The sequence below is a fragment of the Oncorhynchus masou genome, unplaced genomic scaffold (assembly GCF_036934945.1).
Source record: "Oncorhynchus masou masou isolate Uvic2021 unplaced genomic scaffold, UVic_Omas_1.1 unplaced_scaffold_2265, whole genome shotgun sequence".
In the NCBI taxonomy this organism is placed as follows: Eukaryota; Metazoa; Chordata; class Actinopteri; order Salmoniformes; family Salmonidae; genus Oncorhynchus; species Oncorhynchus masou.
The window spans coordinates 5,001-27,679 of record NW_027008735.1 but is presented as its reverse complement, the minus strand read 5'-3'; the positions used below and the strand labels follow the sequence as shown (position 1 = coordinate 27,679).

At 49.5% G+C, this 22,679-nt stretch overlaps 1 protein-coding gene across 1 annotated transcript in view; it reads right to left on the bottom strand.

The window, feature by feature from the left end:
- LOC135533171 (arf-GAP with Rho-GAP domain, ANK repeat and PH domain-containing protein 1-like) overlaps positions 1-22,679 on the bottom strand; it is a 41,962-nt gene that overhangs the window by 15,015 nt on the left and 4,268 nt on the right. Inside the window, exons 5-12 of the mRNA XM_064960576.1 lie at positions 10,650-10,824; positions 10,441-10,575; positions 7,165-7,300; positions 6,545-6,647; positions 6,238-6,433; positions 5,690-5,735; positions 3,555-3,718; positions 2,121-2,333 (exon numbers count right to left, since the gene is read on the bottom strand). Of these exons, the coding sequence (XP_064816648.1) occupies positions 2,121-2,333; positions 3,555-3,718; positions 5,690-5,735; positions 6,238-6,433; positions 6,545-6,647; positions 7,165-7,300; positions 10,441-10,575; positions 10,650-10,824 (1,168 nt within the window). The remainder of the gene's footprint in view (positions 1-2,120; positions 2,334-3,554; positions 3,719-5,689; positions 5,736-6,237; positions 6,434-6,544; positions 6,648-7,164; positions 7,301-10,440; positions 10,576-10,649; positions 10,825-22,679) is intronic.

Here is a 22,679-nt window from a genome sequence, read left to right as displayed (position 1 = left end):
TGAAAAATTGGGCGTGCAAAATTATTCAGCCCCCTTAAGTTAATACTTTGTAGCGCCACCTTTTGCTGCGATTACAGCTGTAAGTCGCTTGGGGTATGTCTCTATCAGTTTTGCACATCGAGAGACTGAAATTTTTTCCCATTCTTCCTTGCAAAACAGCTCGAGCTCAGTGAGGTTGGATGGAGAGCATTTGTGAACAGCAGTTTTCAGTTCTTTCCACAGATTCTCGATTGGATTCAGGTCTGGACTTTGACTTGGCCATTCTAACACCTGGATATGTTTATTTTTGAACCATTCCATTGTAGATTTTGCTTTATGTTTTGGATCATTGTCTTGTTGGAAGACAAATCTCCGTCCCAGTCTCAGGTCTTTTGCAGACTCCATCAGGTTTTCTTCCAGAATGGTCCTGTATTTGGCTCCATCCATCTTCCCATCAATTTTAACCATCTTCCCTGTCCCTGCTGAAGAAAAGCAGGCCCAAACCATGATGCTGCCACCACCATGTTTGACAGTGGGTATGGTGTGTTCAGGGTGATGAGCTGTGTTGCTTTTACGCCAAACATAATGTTTTGCATTGTTGCCAAAAAGTTCAATTTTGGTTTAATCTGACCAGAGCACCTTCTTCCACATGTTTGGTGTGTCTCCGAGGTGGCTTGTGGCAAACTTTAAACGACACTTTTTATGGATATCTTTAAGAAATGGCTTTCTTCTTGCCACTCTTCCATAAAGGCCAGATTTGTGCAATATACGACTGATTGTTGTCCTATGGACAGAGTCTCCCACCTCAGCTGTAGATCTCTGCAGTTCATCTAGAGTGATCATGGGGCTCTTGGCTGCATCTCTGATCAGTTTTCTCCTTGTATGAGCTGAAAGTTTAGAGGGACGGCCAGGTCTTGGTAGATTTGCAGTGGTCTGATACTCCTTCCATTTCAATATTATCGCTTGCACAGTGCTCCTTGGGATGTTTAAAGCTTGGGAAATCTTTTGTATCCAAATCCGGCTTTAAACTTCTTCACAACAGTATCTCGGACCTGCCTGGTGTGTTCCTTGTTCTTCATGATGCTCTCTGCGCTTTTAACGGACCTCTGAGACTATCACAGTGCAGGTGCATTTATACGGAGACTTGATGACACACAGGTGGATTGTATTTATCGTCATTAGTCATTTAGGTCAACATTGGATCATTCAGAGATCCTCACTGAACTTCTGGAGAGAGTTTGCTGCACTGAAAGTAAAGGGGCTGAATAATTTTGCACGCCCAATTTTTCAGTTTTTGATTTGTTAAAAAAGTTTGAAATATCCAATAAATGTCGTTCCACTTCATGATTGTGTCCCACTTGTTGTTGATTCTTCACAAAAAATACAGTTTTATATCTTTATGTTTGAAGCCTGAAATGTGGCAAAAGGTCGCAAAGTTCAAGGGGGCCGAATACTTTCGCAAGGCACTGTAGACCATCCAATCAACTACCTACCTCATCCCCATATTTATTTTTTTTGTTTTTGTGCTCGTTTGCACACCAGTATTTCTACTTGCACATCCTCATCTGCACAGATATCACTCCAGTGTAAATTACTAAATTGTAATTACTTCACCACTATTGGCCTATTTATTGCCTTACCTCCTTACTTCATTTGCACACACTGTATATAGATTTTTCTATTGTGTTATTGACTGTATGTTTGTTTATTCCATGTGTAACTCTGTGTTGTTTTTGTCACACTGCTTTGCTTTATCTTGACCAGGTCGCAGTTGTAAATGAGAACTTGTTCTCAACTGGTTACCTGGTTTAATAAAGGTGAAATAAATAATAAATAACTAAAAGGGTGTAGGGGTTAGGGTGTAGAGGTAGGGTTAGGGTGTAGGGGTTAGGGTGTAGAGGTAGGGTTAGGGTGTAGGGTGTAGAGGTAGGGTGTAGAGGTAGGGTTAGGGTGTAGGGGTTAGGGTGTAGAGGTAGGGTTAGGGTGTAGGGTGTAGAGGTAGGGTGTAGAGGTAGGGTTAGGGTGTAGGGGTTAGGGTGTAGAGGTAGGGTGTAGGGTGTAGAGGTAGGGTTAGGGTGTAGGGTGTAGAGGTAGGGTGTAGAGGTAGGGGTTAGGGTGTAGGGTTAGGGTGTAGGGCTCACCAGGTGTGCTGAGCCATGCGCTAGCAGCCTGTATGGTGAACAGTCCCTCTCCAGACTCTCTGAAGAAGCGTTTCAGTGTGTTAGACACGTCGTCCACTTGGTGCTCACCCTCCTTCAGACGCACGCTACGGGCATCACGCCGAAACGCCTCGCACAGCGCCGCCACACGACTGTTCACACCGCTCTTACGGTAGATACCCTCGGACGTCAGACCTAAAACACACACACACATGAATATGCACACACTTCATAACACATACCCTTTCACAACTCCTTCTCTTACTGACCAACCAAAACAGAGGTCAGAGTTCAGAGCAGCAGCTAATCAGAGCCCAGAAGGGATTAGGAAGAGTTAGCAGATGTAACAGATTAAAATTCCAACCACAAAACAGGAGAAACTACCCAGAACCCAACAGGTTCAGCCTGATCCCCAGTAAGACCAGTGAGTCACTAAGTCAATAGGAAAGAAACAACAGGGAGAAACCACAAGCCTTGGTCAGCAGAGAGAGAGAGAGAAGTTAACTTATCTTTCTCTCTCTCTCTCAGGTTATGTGTTAACTTATCTCTCTCTCTCTCCTCTCTCTCCTCTCTCTCTCTCCTAGGTTATGTGTTAACTTTCTCTCTCTCTCTCTCCTGGGTTGTGTTAACTTATCTCTCCCTCTCTCTCGCTTTCTCTCTCTCTCTCTCGCTCTCTCTCCTAGGTTATGTGTTAACTTATCTTTCTCTCTCTCTCTCTCAGGTTATGTGTTAACACATAACCTAGGGAGAGAGAGAGAGAAGAGAGAGAGAGAGAGAGAGAGAGAGAAGAGAGAGAGAAAGCGAGAGAGAGAAAGAGAGAGAGAGAAAGCGAGAGAGAGAAAGCGAGAGAGAGGGAGAGATAAGTTAACACAACCCAGGAGAGAGAGAGGGAGAAAGTTAACACAACCTAGGAGAGAGAGAGAGGAGAGAGAGGAGAGAGAGAGAGATACGTTAACACATAACCTGAGAGAGAGAGAGAGAGAGGGGAGAGAGATAAGTTAACACATAACCTAGGAGAGAGAGAGGAGAGAGAGAGAGAGGAGAGAGAGGAGAGAGAGAGATAAGTTAACACATAACCTAGGAGAGAGAGAGAGGAGAGAGAGGAGAGAGAGAGAGGAGAGAGAGGAGAGAGAGAGAGGTAAGTTAACACATAACCTAGGAGAGAAAGAGGAGAGAGAAGAGAGAGAGAGAGATAAGTTAACACATAACCTTGCTTTTGCAATATAAACATGTGCTTCCCATGCCAATAAAGCCCCTTGAAATTAATAGAGAGAGGGGGGGGGGGGTGAAGGAGGGAAAGAGAGAGAGGAAATGAGTAGTGCTGATTGGTTGTCCTTATTTCTCTATGTGAGCCAGAACAGTCACGAGGCAACACAAACACACTGCACATACACACAGCTACACACAATCTCTCACCACACTGTGTGATGTAGTCAATGCAGCGGTCCACTATAACAGGGATGTCGGTCTCAGTTAGTTGCTGCTGACTAAGAGAGTCCCCTGCACTGCCTGCTGCTCTCTGCATGGACACACACCAACCCTGGAAGTCAAGCTTCCTCTCCCCCTCGATGTACAGAGTCCTGGAGGGAGAGAGGGAGGGAGACAGAGGGAGGGAGGGAGGGAGGTGGAGAGGGAGAGAGGAAGAGAGGAAGAGAGGAAGAGAGGAAGACAGAGAGGTAGACAGAGAGGGAGACAGGGAGACAGGGAGGGAGAGAAGGAGGAAGGGAGGGGGGAGGGAGGGAGACGGAGAGGGAGACAGAGAGGGAGGGAGACGGAGAGGGAGAGGGGGACGGAGACGGAGAGGGAGGGAGGAGACGGAGAGAGGGAGGGAGGGGAGATGGAGAGGGAGGGAGGGAGACGGAGAGGGAGGGAGGGAGACAGAGAGAGACGGAGAGTGAGGGAGGGAGACGGAGAGAGACGGAGAGAGACGGAGAGAGACGGAGAGAGACGGAGAGTGAGGGAGGGAGACGGAGAGTGAGAGTGTGGGAGGGAGATGGAGAGAGAGAGAGTGGGAGGGAGACGGAGAGAGAGAGTGGGAGGGAGAGAGAGTGGGAGGGCGAGAGAGAGAGGGAGGGAGGGAGAGAGAGGGAGGGAGACAGAGAGAGAGGGAGGGAGACAGAGAGAGGGAGGCGGAGAGTGGGGGAGGGAGGGAGACGGAGAGGGAGAGAGACGGAGAGAGGAAGGGAGACGGAGAGGGAGGGAGGGAGAGGGAGGGAGACGGAGAGTGAGGGAGATGGAGAGGGGGAGAGAGAAAGAGACGGAGACGGGGAGGGAGACGGAGAAGGAGAGGGGGATGGAGAGGGAGAGAGGGAGAGGGAGGGAGACGGAGAAGGAGAGGGGGATGGAGAGGGAGAGAGGGAGAGGGAGGGAGACGGAGAAGGAGAGGGGGATGGAGAGGGAGAGAGGGAGAGGGAGGGAGACGGAGAGAGGGATAGGGAGGGAGACGGAGAGAGGGAGGGAGACGGTGAGGGAGAGAGGGAGATGGAGAGGGAGAGAGGGAGAGGGAGGGAGACGGAGAAGGAGAGGGGGATGGAGAGGGAGAGAGGGAGAGGGAGGGAGACGGAGAAGGAGAGGGGGATGGAGAAGGAGAGAGGGAGGGAGACGGTGAGGGAGAGAGGGATGGAGAAGGAGAGAGGGGAGAGGGAGGGAGACGGAGAGGGATAGGGAGGGAGACGGAGAGAGGGAGGGAGACGGTGAGGGAGAGAGGGATGGAGAAGGAGAGAGGGAGAGGGAGGGAGACGGTGAGGAGAGAGGGATGGAGAAGGAGAGAGGGAGAGGGAGGGAGACGGAGAGGGATAGGGAGGGAGACGGAGAGAGGGAGGGAGACGGTGAGGGAGAGAGGGAGACGGAGAGGGAGAGAGAGGGTCAATATAATAGTGCTTGTGTCAGCATATTTAAAACATGTCATTTTGCCTCATTTCTAAGCACCCCTTCCAACCCCTTGAACTAACAACAAAAAGTGTCTTCACTGACCGAGTCTGTAATACCAACATGTTTCAAGCAGACCACCATAGTCCCTGTGCCCTGTCTAAATGACTACCTGTCTAAATGACTACCTGTCTAAATGACTACCTGTCTAAATGACTACGGACCCGTAGCACTCACAACTGTAGCCATGAAGTGCTATGAAAGTCTGGTCATGGCTCACATCAACACCATTATCCCAGAAACCCTAGACCCAATCCAATTTGCATACCGCCACACTGCCCTTTCACACCTGGACAAAAGGAACACCCTATGTGAGAATGCTGTTCATTGACTACAGCACAGCGTTCAACACCATAGTACCCATTAAGCTCATCACTAAACTAAGGATCCTGGGACTAAACACCTCCCTCTGTAAATAGACCTAACAACCCCTCCCTCAACATGATCAAGACAAAGGAGATGATTGTGGACTACAGGAAAAGAAACACACCAAGACAGTCGTGAAGAGGGCACGACAAAATCTGTTCCCCCTCAGGAGACTGAAAAGATTTGGCATGGGTCCTCAGATCCTCAAAAAGTTCTACAGCCCCCCCAGAGTTAATATGGCAGCATCATCCTCTCACCTGCCTCTCTCCACCAGAACCAGCACCCCATTCTCCTGCTGGATCGCTGGGACAAACACACAACAAGTTAACACACACATATGGAACCATTTAATGTTATGATGGTACAAACACAGAGAGAGACAGAGAGAGAGAGAGAGAGAGAGAGAGAGAGAGAGAGAGAGAGAGACAGAGAGAGAGAGAGAGAGAGAGAGAAAACAGAGAGAACAGAGAGAAGAGAGAGAAAGAACAGAGAGAGAGAAAGAGAAAAAGAGAACAGAGAGAGAGAGAGAGAGAGAGAGAGAGAGAGAGAAAACAGAGAGATCAGAGAGAACAGAGAGAAAGAACAGAGAGAGAGAGAGAGAACAGAGAGAGAGAGCGAGAACAGATGGAGAGAGAGAGAGAACGAGAGAGAGAGAGAGAACGAGAGAGAGAGAACAGAGAGAGAACAGGGAACAGAGAGAGAGAACAGAGAGAGAGAGAACAGAGAACAGAGAGAGAACATAAAGAGAGGGAGAGAGAGAGACAGAGAGAGAGAACAGAGAGAGAGAGAGAGAGAGAAAACTCACAGAGCTCCTGTAGTTTGCGTAGGTGTATCTCCTCCTCTTCCACACTGTCCTCTAGGTAGGCATGGAGGGAGGAGCCGACCAGAGCGAACCAGCCAACCCGAGGGCTCTGTAGATTCAGCCCGTCTTTATACCGCAGCCGGCCAATCCTTTCAAAAGCCAGCATCAACAGGCCCTCTGCATTGGATGGAATAAACGTCTGGGGAGACGAGGGGGCGGGGAAAGAGATAAAGATGTTTCAGGACACATCCCATTTCTGAACCTTGACCTTGATTACCTAGGTGAGAGATCACTGTGAGTGTGTGGTTACCTTGGTGATGGATTTAACCCACTCCCTGTGGCTGTCTGGGTCATCAGTGCCAAAGAGATAGATACGCTCAGAGTCTGAGTACAGCTCAAATGTATGGTCATAGCTGAGAGAGAGAGGGAGAGAGAGAGTTTGAGAGAGAGAAAGAGAGAGAGAGCGAGAAAGAGAGAGCGGGTGAGGGAGAGGGAGAGAGAAAGAGAGTGGGAGAGAGAGTGAAAGAGAGCGGGAGAGAGAGAGAGAAAGAGAGCGGGAGAGGGAGAGAGAGAGAGAAAGAGAGCGGGAGAGGGAGAGGGAGAGAGCGAGAAAGAGAGCGGGAGAGGGAGAGAGAAAGAGAGCGGGAGAGAGAGAGAGAGACAGAGAGCGGGAGAGGGAGAGAGAGAGAGACAGAGAGCAGGAGAGGGAGAGAGAGAGAGAGCGGGAGAGGGAGAGAGAGACAGAGAGCGGGAGAGGGAGAGAGAGAGAGACAGAGAGCGGGAGAGAGAGAGAGAGAGAGAGAGAGAGACAGAGACAGCGGGATGGAGATTTTTATTATTTTTCTTCGCCAAGTCAATTAATCAAATGAAAATGATTTTGTAAAGAGGGGCAGACTTGGTTAAAGTGATGAAAGAGTGACAGGTAGCTACCCATGTCTCTCTGGTGTGTTGACAGCCAGACAGACGATCTCTGTAGACTTCAGGGTTCCATTGGGCGTGGAGGTCTTGTCACTCTCATAGTAACTAAAGTTCCCATCATTTAACATACACCAGCGACGACTGAACTCTGCAGAAACAGGAGCAGCCAGAGGACACACTTTGACCAAGCCAGCATCATCACCTTGAGCTAGGTGAGAGGAAGGGACTGGGGTAAGGGACTGGATGGAGGGACTGGATGGAGGGACTGGATGGAGGGACAAGGGGAAGGGACTGGATGGAGGGACTGGATGGAGGGACTAGGGGAAGGGACTGGATGGAGGGACTAGGGGAAGGGACTGGATGGAGGGACTGGATGGAGGGACTTGGGGAAGGGACTCGATGGAGGGACTTGGGGAAGGGACTGGATGGAGGGACTGGATGGAGGGACTTGGGGAAGGGACTCGATGGAGGGACTTGGGGAAGGGACTAGGGGAAGGGACTGGATGAAGGGACTAGGGGAAGGGACTGGATGGAGGGACTGGATGGAGGGACTAGGGGAAGGGACTGGATGGAGGGACTGGATGGAGGGACTAGGGGAAGGGACTGGATGGAGGGACAAGGGGAAGGGACTGGATGGAGGGACTTGGGGAAGGGACTCGATGGAGGGACTTGGGGAAGGGACTAGGGGAAGGGACTGGATGAAGGGACTAGGGGAAGGGACTGGATGGAAGGACTAGGGGAAGGGACTGGATGGAGGGACAAGGGGAAGGGACTCGATGGAGGGACTTGGGGAAGGGACTTGGGGAAGGGACTGGATGGAAGGACTAGGGGAAGGGACTAGGGGAAGGGACTGGATGGAAGGACTAGGGGAAGGGACTGGATGAAGGGACTAGGGGAAGGGACTGATGGAAGGACTAGGGGAAGGGACTGGATGGAGGGACTAGGGGGAGGGACTGGATGGAAGGACTAGGGGAAGGGACTGGATGGAGAGACTAGGGGAAGGGACTGGATGGAGGGACTAGGGGAAGGGACTGGATGGAGGGACTAGGGGAACTAGGGGAAGGGACTAGGGGAAGGGACTGGATGGAGGGACTAGGGGGAGGGACTAGGGGAAGGGACTGGATGGAAGGACTAGGGGAAGGGACTGGGGGAAGGGACTGGACGGAAGGACTAGGGGAAGGGACTGGATGGAAGGACTAGGGGGAGGGACTAGGGGAAAGGAATGGATGGAAGGACTAGGGGAAGGGACTGCATGGAGGGACAAGGGGAAAGAACTAGGGGAAGGAACTGGATGGAGCGAAACGGGGAAGGAACTAGGGGAAGGAACTGGATGGAGGGACTAGGGGAAGGGACTGATGGAGGGACTAGGGGAAGGGACTTGAGGAAGGAACTAGGGGAAGGGACTGGATGGAGGGACTAGGGGAAGGGACTAGGGGAAGGGACTGGGTGGAGGGACTAGGGGAAGGGACTAGAGAAAGGGACTTGGGGAAGGGACTGGATGGAGGGACTAGGGGAAGGGACTAGAGGAAGGGACTAAGAGACTAGGGGAAGGGACTGATGGAAGGACTAGGGGAAGGGACTAGAGTGAGGGACTAGGGGAAGGGACTAGAGGAAAGGACTAGAGGAAGGGACTGATGGAAGGGACTAAGAGACTAGGGGAAGGGACTGATGGAAGGACTTGGGGAAGGGACTTGGGGAAGGGACTGATGGAAGGACTAAGGGAAGGGACTAGAGGATGGGACTACGAGACTAGGGGAAGGGACTGATGGAAGGACTAGGGGAAGGGACTATAGTGAGGGACTAGGGGAAGGGATTAGAGGAAAGGACTAGAGGAAGGGACTGATGGAAGGGACTGATGGAAGGGACTAAGAGACCAGGGGAATGGACTGATGGAAGGACTTGGGGAAGGGACTAGGGGAAGGGCTAAGGGAAGGGACTAGAGTGAGGGACTAGAGGAAAGGACTAGAGTGAGGGACTAGGGGAAGGGACTAGAGTGAGGGACTAGAGGAAGGGACTAGGGGAAGGGACAAGAGGAAGGGACTGGATGGAGGGACTAGAGGAAGGGACTAGAGGAAGGAGATTAGAGGAAGGGACTAGAGTGAGGGACTAGAGTGAGGGACTAGGGGAAGGAGATTAGAGGAAGGGACTAGAGTGAGGGACTAGAGTGAGGGACTAGGGGAAGGGACTAGAGGAAGGAACTAGAGAAAGGGACTGGATGGAAGGGACTAGAGGAATGGACTGGATGGAGGGACTAGAGGAAGGGACTAGAGGAAGGGACTAGAGGTGAGGGACTAGAGTGAGGGACTAGGGGAAGGGACTAGAGGAAGGGACTGATGGAAGGGACTAAGAGACCAGGGGAAGGGACTGATGGAAGGACTTGGGGAAGGGACTAGGGGGAGGGCTAAGGGAAGGGACTAGAGTGAGGGACTAGAGGAAAGGACTAGAGTGAGGGACTAGAGGAAGGGACTAGGGGAAGGGACAAGAGGAAGGGACTGGATGGAGGGACTAGAGGAAGGGACTAGAGGAAGGGACTAGAGTGAGGGACTAGAGTGAGGGACTAGGGGAAGGGACTAGAGGAAGGGACTGGATGGATGGGACTATAGGAAGGGACTAGAGGAAGGGACTGGATGGAGGGACTAGAGGAAGGGACTAGAGGAAGGGACTAGAGTGAGGGACTAGAGTGAGGGACTAGGGGAAGGGACTAGAGGAAGGGACTAGAGGAAGGGACTGGATGGAGGGACTAGGGGAAGGGACTGGATGGAGGGACTAGAGGAAGGGACTAGGGGAAGGGACTAGGGGAAGGGACTGGATGGAGGGACTAGGGGAAGGGACTGGATGGAGCGACGAGGGGAAGGGACTAAGAGACTATGGGAAGGGATTAGAGGAAGGGACTAGGAGACTAGGGGAAGGGACGAGGGGAAGGGACTAAGAGACTAGGGGAAGGGACTGGGGGAAGGACTAGGGGAGGGACTAGGGGAAGGGACGAGGGGAAGGGACTAGGGGAAGGGACTAGGGGAAGGACTTGGGGAAGGGACTAGAGTGAGGGACTAGGGGAAGGGACTGGAAGAATGGACTAAGAGACTAGGGGAAGGGACTAGGGGAAGGGACTAAGAGACTAGGGGAAGGGACTAAGACTAGGGGAAGGGAATATGGGAGGGGACTCGGAGACTAGGGCACTAGAGGATGGGACAAGGGGAGGGAATTAGGAGACAAGGGGACTAGGGAAGGGACTAGGGGACTAAGGAAGAAACTAGGGGAGATGTGTGTGTGTGTGTGTGATTGGCTCACCCTCCCTGGCCTTACGCTCCGTGATAGGCCGGGCCATGGAGGCGGTCTTGAAAAGGAAGCCATTGTGAGTGACGGGGTGCTGTGGTGAATAGTGTTGAGGCTCCATGACCCCAGTCACCTCCGACCGAGGCAGCTCTGCAGACACACAACAACACACTGTCAACATGCACCCTCATTATTACACTGGAATACAACATGTACTTAAATACCTGTGTTGAGGTTGTGTGAGAGGAACTGGGCCTGTAGTTTCTGGTTGTGGGCGAGTGCCAGGGAGAGGGGGGAGGGACAGTCTGTCTGGCCAGTAGAACAGTTCACATCAGCTCCACAGAACACCAGACATAAGGTCTCCAAGACATCACTGCACTGCACGTTTATACACAGGGCCTGGAGAGAGAGGGGGAGAGAGAGAGGGGGAGAGAGGGGAGAGAGAGAGGAGAGAGGGGAGAGAGAGAGGGGAGAGGGGGTTAGGGTGGGATAACTGTTTCAAATTCAGAAAATGTTTTGATCACTTTGTCAGTGTTAGCGAGGAGGAAGTAACATTGCTGCTATGCTGAGTCTGAGCTTTTTGCTTGAAACAGCAGTGACCAGACTGTCATTGTTGCTGTCACAGCAGTAGTAGACTGTCATTGTTGCTGTCACAGCAGTAGTATACTGTCATTGTTGCTGTCACAGCAGTATTAGACTGTAATTGTTGCTGTCACAGCAGTGTTATACTGTAATTGTTGCTGTCACAGCAGTAGTATACTGTCATTGTTGCTGTCACAGCAGTAGTAGACTGTAATTGTTGCTGTCACAGCAGTATTAGACTGTAATTGTTGCTGTCACAGCAGTGTTATACTGTAATTGTTGCTGTCACAGCAGTGTTATACTGTAATTGTTGCTGTCACAGCAGTAGTATACTGTCATTGTTGCTGTCACAGCAGTAGTAGACTGTAATTGTTGCTGTCACAGCAGTAGTAGACTGTAATTGTTGCTGTCACAGCAGTAGTATACTGTCATTGTAGGTCTCACAGCAGTATTAGACCGTCACTGTAGCTGTCACAGCAGTATTAGTGAACTTGTTTCTCAATTCATAGTTCAGGGTCTCAGACAGTTGTACAACATTATGACATCATAACCTACGACATTCCACAAGCCTACACATTTCACACCAACCCACAGTCCACCTGTTGTTGTTGGGCAAAGCAGTAGTGCAGCTGACTCACAGCTGTGGTTCAGAACAATCCACTATTTCACAACTGAGACCAATGACTCACATCTCTGAGGACTTTAAGGTGAGGGGGACAGGGTACGGGACCAGGGGACAGGGTCGGGGTAAGACAAAACGGGGTGAGGGGAGAGGTTAACTGGGAATCATGGGAGGAAATTAAAACCAGTCAGGAAGAGAGGGTGACTGCCCCATTGAGAGAAAGATAGAGACCAGGAGAGATACAAAACAGGGAGGAGGATGTTTTTACAGCTGAGGGAAATTGGATATGTTTTCGAATTCTTTGTGGATCTGTGTAATCTGAGGGAAATATGTCTCTCTAATATGGTCATACATTGGGCAGGAGGTTAGGAAGTGCAGCTCAGTTTCCACCTCATTTTGTGGGCAGTGAGAACATAGCCTGTCTTCTCTTGAGAGCCAGGTCTGCCTACGGAGGCCTTTCTCAATAGCAAGGCTATGCTCACTGAGTCTGTACATAGTCAAAGCTTTCCTTAAGTTTGGGTCAGTCACAGTGGTCAGGTATTCTGCCACTGTGTACTCTCTGTGTAGGGTCAGTCACAGTGGTCAGGTATTCTGCCACTGTGTACTCTCTGTGTAGGGTCAGTCACAGTGGTCAGGTATTCTGCCACTGTCTACTCTCTGTGTAGGGTCAGTCACAGTGGTCAGGTATTCTGCCGCTGTCTACTCTCTGTTTAGGGCCAAATAGCATTCTAGTTTGCTCTGTTCTTTTGTTAATTCTTTCCAATGTGTCAAATAATTATCTTTTTGTTTTCTCATGATTTGGTTGGGTCTAATTGTGTTGTCCTGGGGCTCTGTAGGGTGTGTTTGTGTTTGCGAACAGAGCCCCAGGACCAGCTTGCTTAGGGGACTCTTCTCCAGGTTCATCTCTCTGTAGGTGATGGCTTTGTTATGGAAGGTTTGGGAATCACTTCCTTTTAGGTGGTTATAGAATTTAACGGCTCTTTTCTGGATTTTGATAATTAGTGGGTATCGGCCTAATTCTGCTCTGCATGCATTATTTGGTGTTGTAAATTGTACACGGAGGATATTTTTGCAGAATTCTGCGTGCAGAGTCTCAATTTGGTGTTTGTCCCATTTTGTGAAGTCTTGGTTGGTGAGCGGTCCCCAGACCTCACAACCATGAAGGGCAATGGGCTCTATGACTGATTAAAGTATTTTTAGCCAAATCCTAATTGGTATGTTGAAATGTATGTTCCTTTTGATGGCATAGAATGCCCTTCTTGCCTTGTCTCTCAGATCGTTCACAGCTTTGTGGAAGTTACCTGTGGCGCTGATATTTAGGCCAAGGTATGTATAGTGTTTTTGTGTGCTATAGGGCAACAGTGTCGAGATGGAATTTGTATTTGTGGTCCTGGTGACTGGACCTTTTTTGGAACACCATTATTTTGGTCTTACTGAGATTTACTGTCAGGGCCCAGGTCTTACAGAATCTGTGCATAAGATCTAGGTGCAGGTGCTGCTGTAGGCCCTCCTTGGTTGGTGACAGAAGCACCAGATCATCAGCAAACAGCAGACATTTGACTTCGGATTCTAGCAGGGGGAGGCTTTTCTAGTGCCCGCGCCAATTCGTTGATATATATGTTGAAGAGGGTGGGGCTTAAGCTGCATCCCTGTCTAACCCCACGACCCTGTGTGAAGAAATGTGTGTGTTTTTTGCCAATTTGAACCGCACACTTGTTGTTTGTGTACATGGATTTTATAATGTCATATGTTTTACCCCCAACACCACTTTCCATCAGTTTGTATAGCAGACCCTCATGCCAAATTGAGTCTAAGGCTGTTTTGAAATCAACAAAGCATGAGAAGACTTTGCCTTTGTTTTGGTTTGTTTGGTTGCCAATTAGGGTGTGCAGGGTGAACACATGGTCTGTTGTACGGTAATTTGGTAAAAAGCCAATTTGACATTTGCTCAGTACGTTATTTTCATTGAGGAAATGTACGAGTCTGCTGTTAATGATAATGCAGAGGATTTTCCCAAGGTTACTGTTGACACATATTCCACGGTAGTTATTGGGGTCAAATTTGTCTCCACTTTTGTGGATTGGGGTGATCAGTCCTTGGTTCCAAATATTGGGGAAGATGCCAGAGCTAAGTATGATGTTAAAGAGTTTTAGTATAGCCAATTGGAATTTGTTGTCTGTATATTTGATCATTTCATTGAGGATACCATCAACACCACAGGCCTTTTTGGGTTGGAGGGTTTTTATTTTGTCCTGTAACTCATTCAATGTAATTGGATAATCCAGTGGGTTCTGGTAGTCTTTAATAGTTGATTCTAAGATCTGTATTTGATCATGTATATGTTTTTGCTCTTTATTCTTTGTTATAGAGCCAAAAAGATTGGAGAAGTGGTTTACCCATACATCTCCATTTTGGATAGATAATTATTTGTGTTGTTGTTTGTTCCAATTTTCCCAGAAGTGGTTAGAGTCTATGGATTCTTCAATTGCATTGAGCTGATTTCTGACATGCTGTTCCTTCTTTTTCCTCTCTCCTTCTCCTACATATTTTTCTTCTCCAGGACTTCTAGCCCATCATCAACATCAGCAAACATGCACACAGACACATGGAGGAATCAAAGACTTTTACACAACCCCTGGAGAGAGAGAGAGAGAGAGAAAGAAAGAGAACAAGATAGAGAGAGTGAGACACAGAGAGAGAATGATTTGTCTGAGGGCCGTGTGGAGTGCACTCTATACCCTGGGTGTGTCTCTGAAAGGAAAGTGAAAAGAAAATATGAAAACAATATGAAAGTCTTGTAATCAGAGAGTGATTACAGATACCCCTTGCCTCTATCCTCCCCATTCCCTCCATCCGCAAACTAACAAATGTTTCACATGCTTGGCAAGCAGAGGAGCACACACAAACACATTCACACAATATAGACACACGAGACAGGAAGAAAGAATTGTGATCCATCTGTTCCAGCATTACCTCACCAGAGACCTACTGTAGCAGACAGAGACACCTACTGTAGCAGACAGAGACACCTACTGTAGCAGACAGAGACACCTACTGTAGCAGACAGAGAGACCAATTAGACAGAGAGGCCTATCAGACAGAGACCAGCAGACAGAGAGACCTACTGTAGCAGACAGAGAAACCTATCAGACAGAGAGAACTAGCAGACAGAGAGACCTAGCAGACAGAGAGACCTAGCAGACAGAGAGACCTAGCAGACAGAGATACCTAGCAGACAGAGAGCCCTAGCAGACAGAGAGACCCAGCAGACAGAGAGACCCAGCAGACAGAGAGACCAGGTGTAGTAGACAGAGAGACCCAGCAGACAGAGAGACCCAGCAGACAGAGAGACCCAGCAGACAGAGAGACCTAGCAGACAGAGAGACCCAGCAGACAGAGAGACCCAGCAGACAGAGAGACCCAGCAGACAGAGAGACCTAGCAGACAGAGAGACCTAGCAGACAGAGAGCCCCAGCAGACAGAGAGACCCAGCAGACAGAGAGACCCAGCAGACAGAGAGACCCAGCAGACAGAGAGACCCAGCAGACAGAGAGACCCAGCAGACAGAGAGACCCAGCAGACAGAGAGACCCAGCAGACAGAGAGACCCAGCAGACAGAGAGACCCAGCAGACAGAGAGACCTAGCAGACAGAGAGACCTAGCAGACAGAGAGACCCAGCAGACAGAGAGACCCAGCAGACAGAGAGACCCAGCAGACAGAGAGACCCAGCAGACAGAGAGACCTAGCAGACAGAGAGACCCAGCAGACAGAGAGACCCAGCAGACAGAGAGACCCAGCAGACAGAGAGACCCAGCAGACAGAGAGACCCAGCAGACAGAGAGACATAGCAGACAGAGAGACCCAGCAGACAGAGAGACCTAGCAGACAGAGAGACCTAGCAGACAGAGAGACCCAGCAGACAGAGAGACCCAGCAGACAGAGAGACCCAGCAGACAGAGAGACCCAGCAGACAGAGAGACCCAGCAGACAGAGAGACCCAGCAGACAGAGAGACCTAGCAGACAGAGAGACCCAGCAGACAGAGAGACCCAGCAGACAGAGAGACCCAGCAGACAGAGACCTAGCAGACAGAAAGATCTAGCAGACAGAGAGACCTACTGTAGCAGACAGAGAGACCTACTGTAGCAGACAGAGACCTACTGTAGCAGACAGAGACACCTACTGTAGCAGACAGAGACCTACTGTAGCAGACAGAGACCTACTGTAGCAGACAGAGAGGGAAAACAAGGCTGAGGAGAAAAACAGAGAGAGTGTGATATGAAAGAAATAATTTAAACATTTGGGAGAAGAGAAATAGGGCAAAGAGAGAAAATAGAGTAACAGGCAACAAAGATATTAGAATAAGAGGGGAAAGGACAGACAAAGAGGAGGGAATAAGAGGGGAAAGGACAGACAAAGAGGGGAGAATAAGAGGGGAAATGATAGAGAAAGAGGAGAATAAGAGGGGAAAGGATAGAGAAAGAGGAGAATAAGAGGGGAAAGGACAGAGAAAGAGGAGAATAAGAGGGGAAAGGACAGAGAAAGAGGAGAATAAGAGGGGAAAGGATAGAGAAAGAGGAGAATAAGAGGGGAAAGGATAGAGAAAGAGGGGAGAATAAGAGGGGAAAGGATAGAGAAAGAGGAGAATAAGAGGGGAAAGGATAGAGAAAGGAGAGAATAAGAGGGGAAATGATAGAGAAAGAGGAGAATAAGAGGGGAAAGGACAGAGAAAGAGGAGAATAAGAGGGGAAAGGATAGAGAAAGGAGAGAATAAGAGGGGAAAGGATAGAGAAAGAGGAGAATAAGAGGGGAAAGGACAGAGAAAGAGGAGAATAAGAGGGGAAAGGATAGAGAAAGAGGAGAATAAGAGGGGAAAGGATAGAGAAAGGAGAGAATAAGAGGGGAAAGGATAGAGAAAGAGGAGAATAAGAGGGGAAAGGATAGAGAAAGAGGAGAATAAGAGGGGAAAGGACAGAGAAAGAGGAGAATAAGAGGGGAAAGGATAGAGAAAGGAGAGAATAAGAGGGGAAAGGATAGAGAAAGAGGAGAATAAGAGGGGAAAGGATAGAGAAAGAGGAGAATAAGAGGGGAAAGGATAGAGAAAGAGGAGAATAAGAGGGGAAAGGACAGAGAAAGAGGAGAATAAGAGGGGAAAGGACAGAGAAAGAGGAGAATAAGAGGGGAAAGGATAGAGAAAGAGGAGAATAAGAGGTGGAAAGGATAGAGAAAGAGGAGAATAAGAGGGGAAAGGACAGAGAAAGAGGAGAGAATAAGAGGGGAAAGGATAGAGAAAGTGTCACACACTGATCTCTTTCACCTGTCCTTGTGCTTGTCTCCACCCCCTCCAGGTGTCGCCCATCTTCCCCGTGCATCTCCTGTGCACTTATACCTGTGTTTTCTGTTTGGCTGTTGCCAGTTCGTCTTGTCTCGTCAAGTCTACCAGCGTTTTTTCCCGTACTCCTGTTTCTCATTAGTTCCTGTTTTTTTTTTAGTTCTCCTGGTTTTTGACCATTCTGCCTGCCCTGACCCTGAGCCTGCCTGCTGTTCTGTACCTCACGGACTCCTGGATTACTGACCTCTGCCTGCCCTTGACCTGTCGTTTGCCTGCCCCCTGTTTTGTAAATAAACATTTGTTATTTCGAACTGTCTGCATCTGGGTCTTATCCTGAGGTCTGATAGTAGGAACTGGCCATGACTGACTTACACAGCAGACTCGGACCAGCTCCGCAATGCCGTCTCCACCCAAGGAGCCTCCATTAGGAGACACGAGGAGTTACTCTGAGGTCTTATGGAAGGGTTCCAGACCTTAGCAGAACGCCATGACTGTGCCTTGAATGAATTGGTGTGAGGCAGCCGGCCACGACAGTAACCTCCCAGCTCCTCAGTAAAACAGCTGTCGGCAGTGCGTCTCTCCAGGCCATCCAGGCTTCTCGAGAACCACGCTTACCTCCTCCAGAACGCTTCGCTGGAAGGTCAGGAACCTGACGGGAGTTTCTCTTCCAGTGTTCCCTCATCTTCGAGCTGCCCAGTGTTCCCTTATCTTCGAGCTGCCCAGTGTTCCCTTATCTTCGAGCTGCCCAGTGTTCCCTTATCTTCGAGCTGCCCAGTGTTCCCTCATCTTCGAGCTGCCCAGTGTTCCCTCATCTTCGAGCTGCCCAGTGTTCCCTCATCTTCGAGCTGCCCAGTGTTCCCTTATCTTCGAGCTGCCCAGTGTTCCCTCATCTTCGAGCTGCCCAGTGTTCCCTTATCTTCAAGCTGCCCAGTGTTCTCTTATCTTCAAGCTGCCCAGTGTTCCCTCATCTTCGAGCTGCCCAGTGTTCCCTTATCTTCGAGCTGCCCAGTGTTCCCTCATCTTCGAGCTGCCCAGTGTTCCCTCATCTTCGAGCTGCCCAGTGTTCCCTTATCTTCGAGCTGCCCAGTGTTCCCTCATCTTCGAGCTGCCCAGTGTTCCCTTATCTTCGAGCTGCCCAGTGTTCCCTTATCTTCGAGCTGCCCAGTGTTCCCTAATCTTCGAGCTGCCCAGTGTTCCCTCATCTTCGAGCTGCCCAGTGTTCCCTTATCTTCGAGCTGCCCAGTGTTCCCTCATCTTCGAGCTGCCCAGTGTTCCCTTATCTTCGAGCTGCCCAGTGTTCCCTTATCTTCGAGCTGAAGCCCTTGTCCTTCTTGGACCACTTGAAGATAGCGTATTTCATAACGCTAATGTCAAGGAGGGCTCTTGCCTGGGCTACGGCGGTGTGAGAACAATGATCTGCTGTATTTTTCAGTATGGAGGAGTTCTTTGCTGAGGTTAAAAAGGTTTTTGATTCTCCATTGTCCGGGAGAGAGGCTGCCCGGAGGTTACTCCAGCTCCGCCAAGACCCCTGCAGTGTGGAGGACTATCCACACATTCCTACATGGATTATCGGAGGAGGTTAAGGACGAGCTCGCTGTCCGGGAGCTGCCTACGGATCTCGATTCGCTCATCGCCTTGACCATCTGAATCGATGGGTGGCTACGGGAACGTAGGAGGGAGAGGAGGTCTGCCGGCTCGCCTTTTCCGGAGCCGATGCAACTCGTCAGAGCTAGGCTGCCTCCAACCTAACACTTACGTAGACCCAGAGTTGTCTATATTGCAGAACTGCCCGTCATTATGTGTCTACCTGTCCATTAAAAGGACCATGTTCATCAGTAGGTACGAGGACTCTGGTGAGCCATACGGATAATTTTTCTTCTCCCCTTACTCACACCCCTCTCCATGCCATCCTCCTGTGGGGCAACTAGTCAAAATCTCTCCGGGCTCTCATTGACTCTGGGGCCGACGAGAGTTTCATCGACGCCACCCTGGTGTTTGAGCTGGGCATCCCCACTCAGCCCCTCCCCATTCCCATGGACGTTAGAGCACAGGAGGGGCACTCTATAGGCAGGGTCACCCCCAATACTACTCCTATCCACCTGTGTGTGTCTGAGAACCACACTGAGTCTATTAAGTTTATGCTCATCAAGTCTCCTCAGGTTCCCGTGGTATTGGGGTTTTCTTGGCTCCAGTGCCACAATCCCCTTATCAAAAGACTACTGGTACTATCATTGGCTGGAGCCCGTTCTGCCGCGCCCATTGTCTGAAGTCGGCGCAGCCTGCCCCGGGACATCTTCCTGTGGGCTCGGAAGAAGCCTCAGACCTCTCCACAGGAACCTACGGGAGGTTTTCAGCAAAGCCTGGGCCACGTCGCTTCCTCCGCGTCGACCCAGACTGCGGGTCCGACCTACTCCCGGGCACTACACCACCCCGGGGACAGCTGTATTCCCTGTACCAGCAGTCCATCTTCTCTAAGTTGGACCTGGAGAACACCTATCACCTGGTACGGATACGGGACTGAAAGATAGCCTTCAACACTGCTAGCGGACATTATGAAAACCTGGTGATGCCATTCGGTCTGACCAATGCTCCTGCAGTGTTCCAGGCCCTGGTAAATGACATTCTCCGCTGCATGTTGAACCGGTTCGTGTTCGTCTACATGGACGACATCCTCATTTTTTCCCGCTCGGCTCAAGAACACGTCCTCCATGTCCTCCAGCGTCTCCTGGAGAACCAGCTTTTAGTCAAAGCTGAAAAATTCTAATTCCAATGCTCCACCATCTCCTTCCTTGGATACATCATCGCTGCTCGAAATGTGCAGATGGATCCTGGAACATTGAGATCGGTGGTGGATTGGCCCAAACCCACGTCCAGAGTGCAGCTGCAACGTCTCTTAGGATTTGCCCATTTCTATTTCTGTTTTTTTTCTGGGGTTCTAGCACCCTGGCTTAACCCCTGTCAGCACTCACCACTCCCAAGGTCCCATTCACGTGGTCCCCAGCTGCTGACTGGGCATTCCTAGACGTGTCGGATGTCGAAGTGGGGGCCGTCTTGTCCCAGTGTTCTGCCCTGGACCTTAAGCTGCATCCCTGCACCTTCTCCTCCCATCCTCTTAACGCCACGGAGAGGAATTATGATGTGGGGAATCGAGAACTACTCCCAGTGAAGATGACATTGGAGGAGTGAAGACACTGGTTAGAGGGGGCAGAACTTCCATTCATAGTGTGGACAGACCACAAGAACCTGGAATATCTCTGTACTGCCAAGCGTCTCAACTCCAGGCAAGCGCGATAGGCCCTGTTGTTCACCCTGTTCAACTTCACCATCTCCTACCAGCCAGGGTCTAAGAATGTTAAGTCGGACATGCTTTCACGCCACTGTAGCCCCACATCTACACCCTCGGAGCCCGAGACTATTCTTCCTACCTCGTGCCTGGCGGCTACCCTCGTCTGGGGAATGGAGAACCAGGTCAATGAGGTACAGCGTTCCCAGTCAAACCCGGGGGCGCACCTGGAAGAGAGCTAGGTCCACTCTTCTCAAGAAGATACCTCCAGGTATCGTCAACAGGCGAACCGCCACCGGACCCCAGCTCCCCCGCTATTGTCTTGGGCAGAGGGTATGGCTGTCCACACGGGATCTGCCCCTCCGGGTAGAGTCCCGCAAACTTTCCCCCCGATTTATCGGCCCTTTCCCCAACTCCAAGATCCTTAGTCCCTCTGCTGTTTGTCATCTATTTCACCGAACCCTCTGTATACATCCCACCTTTCATGTATCAATGATTAAACCTGTCTCACAGCCCTCTGTCTCCTGTTTCACCTGTCTTGTGCTTGTCTCCTGTTTTTCTAGTTCTCCCGGTTTTTGACCATTATGCCTGCCCTGACCCTGAGCCTGCCTGGTGTTCTGTACTTTACAGATTCTGCCCTGGATTATCGACCTCTGCCTGCCCTTGATCTGTAGCTTGCCTGCCCACTGTTTTGTAAATAAATATTTGTTATTTCGAACTGTCTGCATCTGGGTCTTATCCTGAGGTCTGATAGAAAGAAAAGAGAATAAGAGGGGTAAGGATCGAGAAAGGGATTGAAGCTGTGTCCTAGCAACTGATCTATATAAGAGCCATATTGACACACATCCAATGAAACAGGCCCATAGATTGTTTACTGCAGTAAACAATCACCCAACACCACGCCTGCACCCACCCAGCACCTACTATTTACATTTGAGTAATTTAGCAGACTTATCCAGAAAGACTTAGTGCATTCATTTTAAGAAGCTAGGCAGGACAACCACATATCACAGTCATAGTAAGTTCATTTCTGCGGTGGGGAGGGGTGATGTAGGACTAATCGAGAGATACATTTTCGAGATACATTTTCAGAAGATGCCCAGGGATTCATTGTTCCGTCATTGGTTGGGATATGCCGGCCCCTCATAGGGGTGGAGGTCCCAAGAGATCAAAGATGGCAGAACCGAGTGCTCAGGTTGAGGTGTAGGGTTTGAACCACACAGACACAAGTCACTATTCAAGACAGACATATGGAGAAATTCCTAAACCACTCACACACACAAACATATCCAAAACCATCCATACACACACACAAATACCTCTGCGTCTCATAACACTGTCAGCCCACAGTCACACTGTCAAACTAACTATAATTCTCAATGGTTACTGTCTAATCACTGGGTTGGTTGATTAATTATCATGTGGAGGTTAGCTGTGAGGTAGACTGGCAGCCCTGTAAAAGCAGTGCTAGCCTGCACTGAGAGATGTTAGAAAAGCAGACATAATTTAGCTTCACTATGTTATAACTGTGTAGCATAGCAATCAAATTAGGATCCAAGTTTTTCCTGACCATGTCAGCTGACCAGGAAAAACTCCTGGCGCTAGCTATAAGATGCTAACATAGTTTAGCGTTGATGTGTTATAAGATGCTAACATAGTTTTGCTGTGATGTGCTATAAGATGCTAACAAAGTTTAGCTGTGATGTGCTATAAGATGCTAGCATGGTTTAGCTATGATGTGTTATAAGATGCTAACATGGTTTGGCTGTGATGTGCTAAAAGATGCTAGCATGGTTTAGCTATGATGTGTTATAAGATGCTAACATGGTTTAGCTGTGATGTGCTATAAGATGCTAACATGGTTTAGCTGTGATGTGCTATAAGATGCTAACATGGTTTAGCTGTGATGTGCCATGAGATTCTGGCATATAGGTAACAGCCAAAATAAAGAAAACACCAACATAAAGTGTCTTAACAGGGCGTTGGGTCACTACGAGCCACCAGAACAGCTTCAATGCACCTTGGCAAAGATTCTACAAGTGTCTGGAACTCTATTGGAGGGATGCGACACCATTCTTCCACAAGAAATTCAATAATTTGGCGTTTTGTTGATGGTGGTGGAAAGCTCTGTCTCAGGCGCCGCTCCAGAATGTTCAATTGTGTTGAGATCTGGAGACTGAGACACACACCTTTTAAACCACCTTTTAAGTCACAGATCTCTTGTAGTCAAAATAATGGGCAACTGGGCATTTTTAACACATGTTCTTAAGCATGATGGGATGTTAATTGCTTAATTAACCGTTGTGAAAGCATCTGCTTTCAATATTTATTTATTTTACCTTTATTTAACCAGGCAAGTCAGTTAATTAAGAACAAATTCTTATTTTCAATGACGGCCTAGGAACAGTGGGTTAACTGCCTGTTCAGGGGCAGAA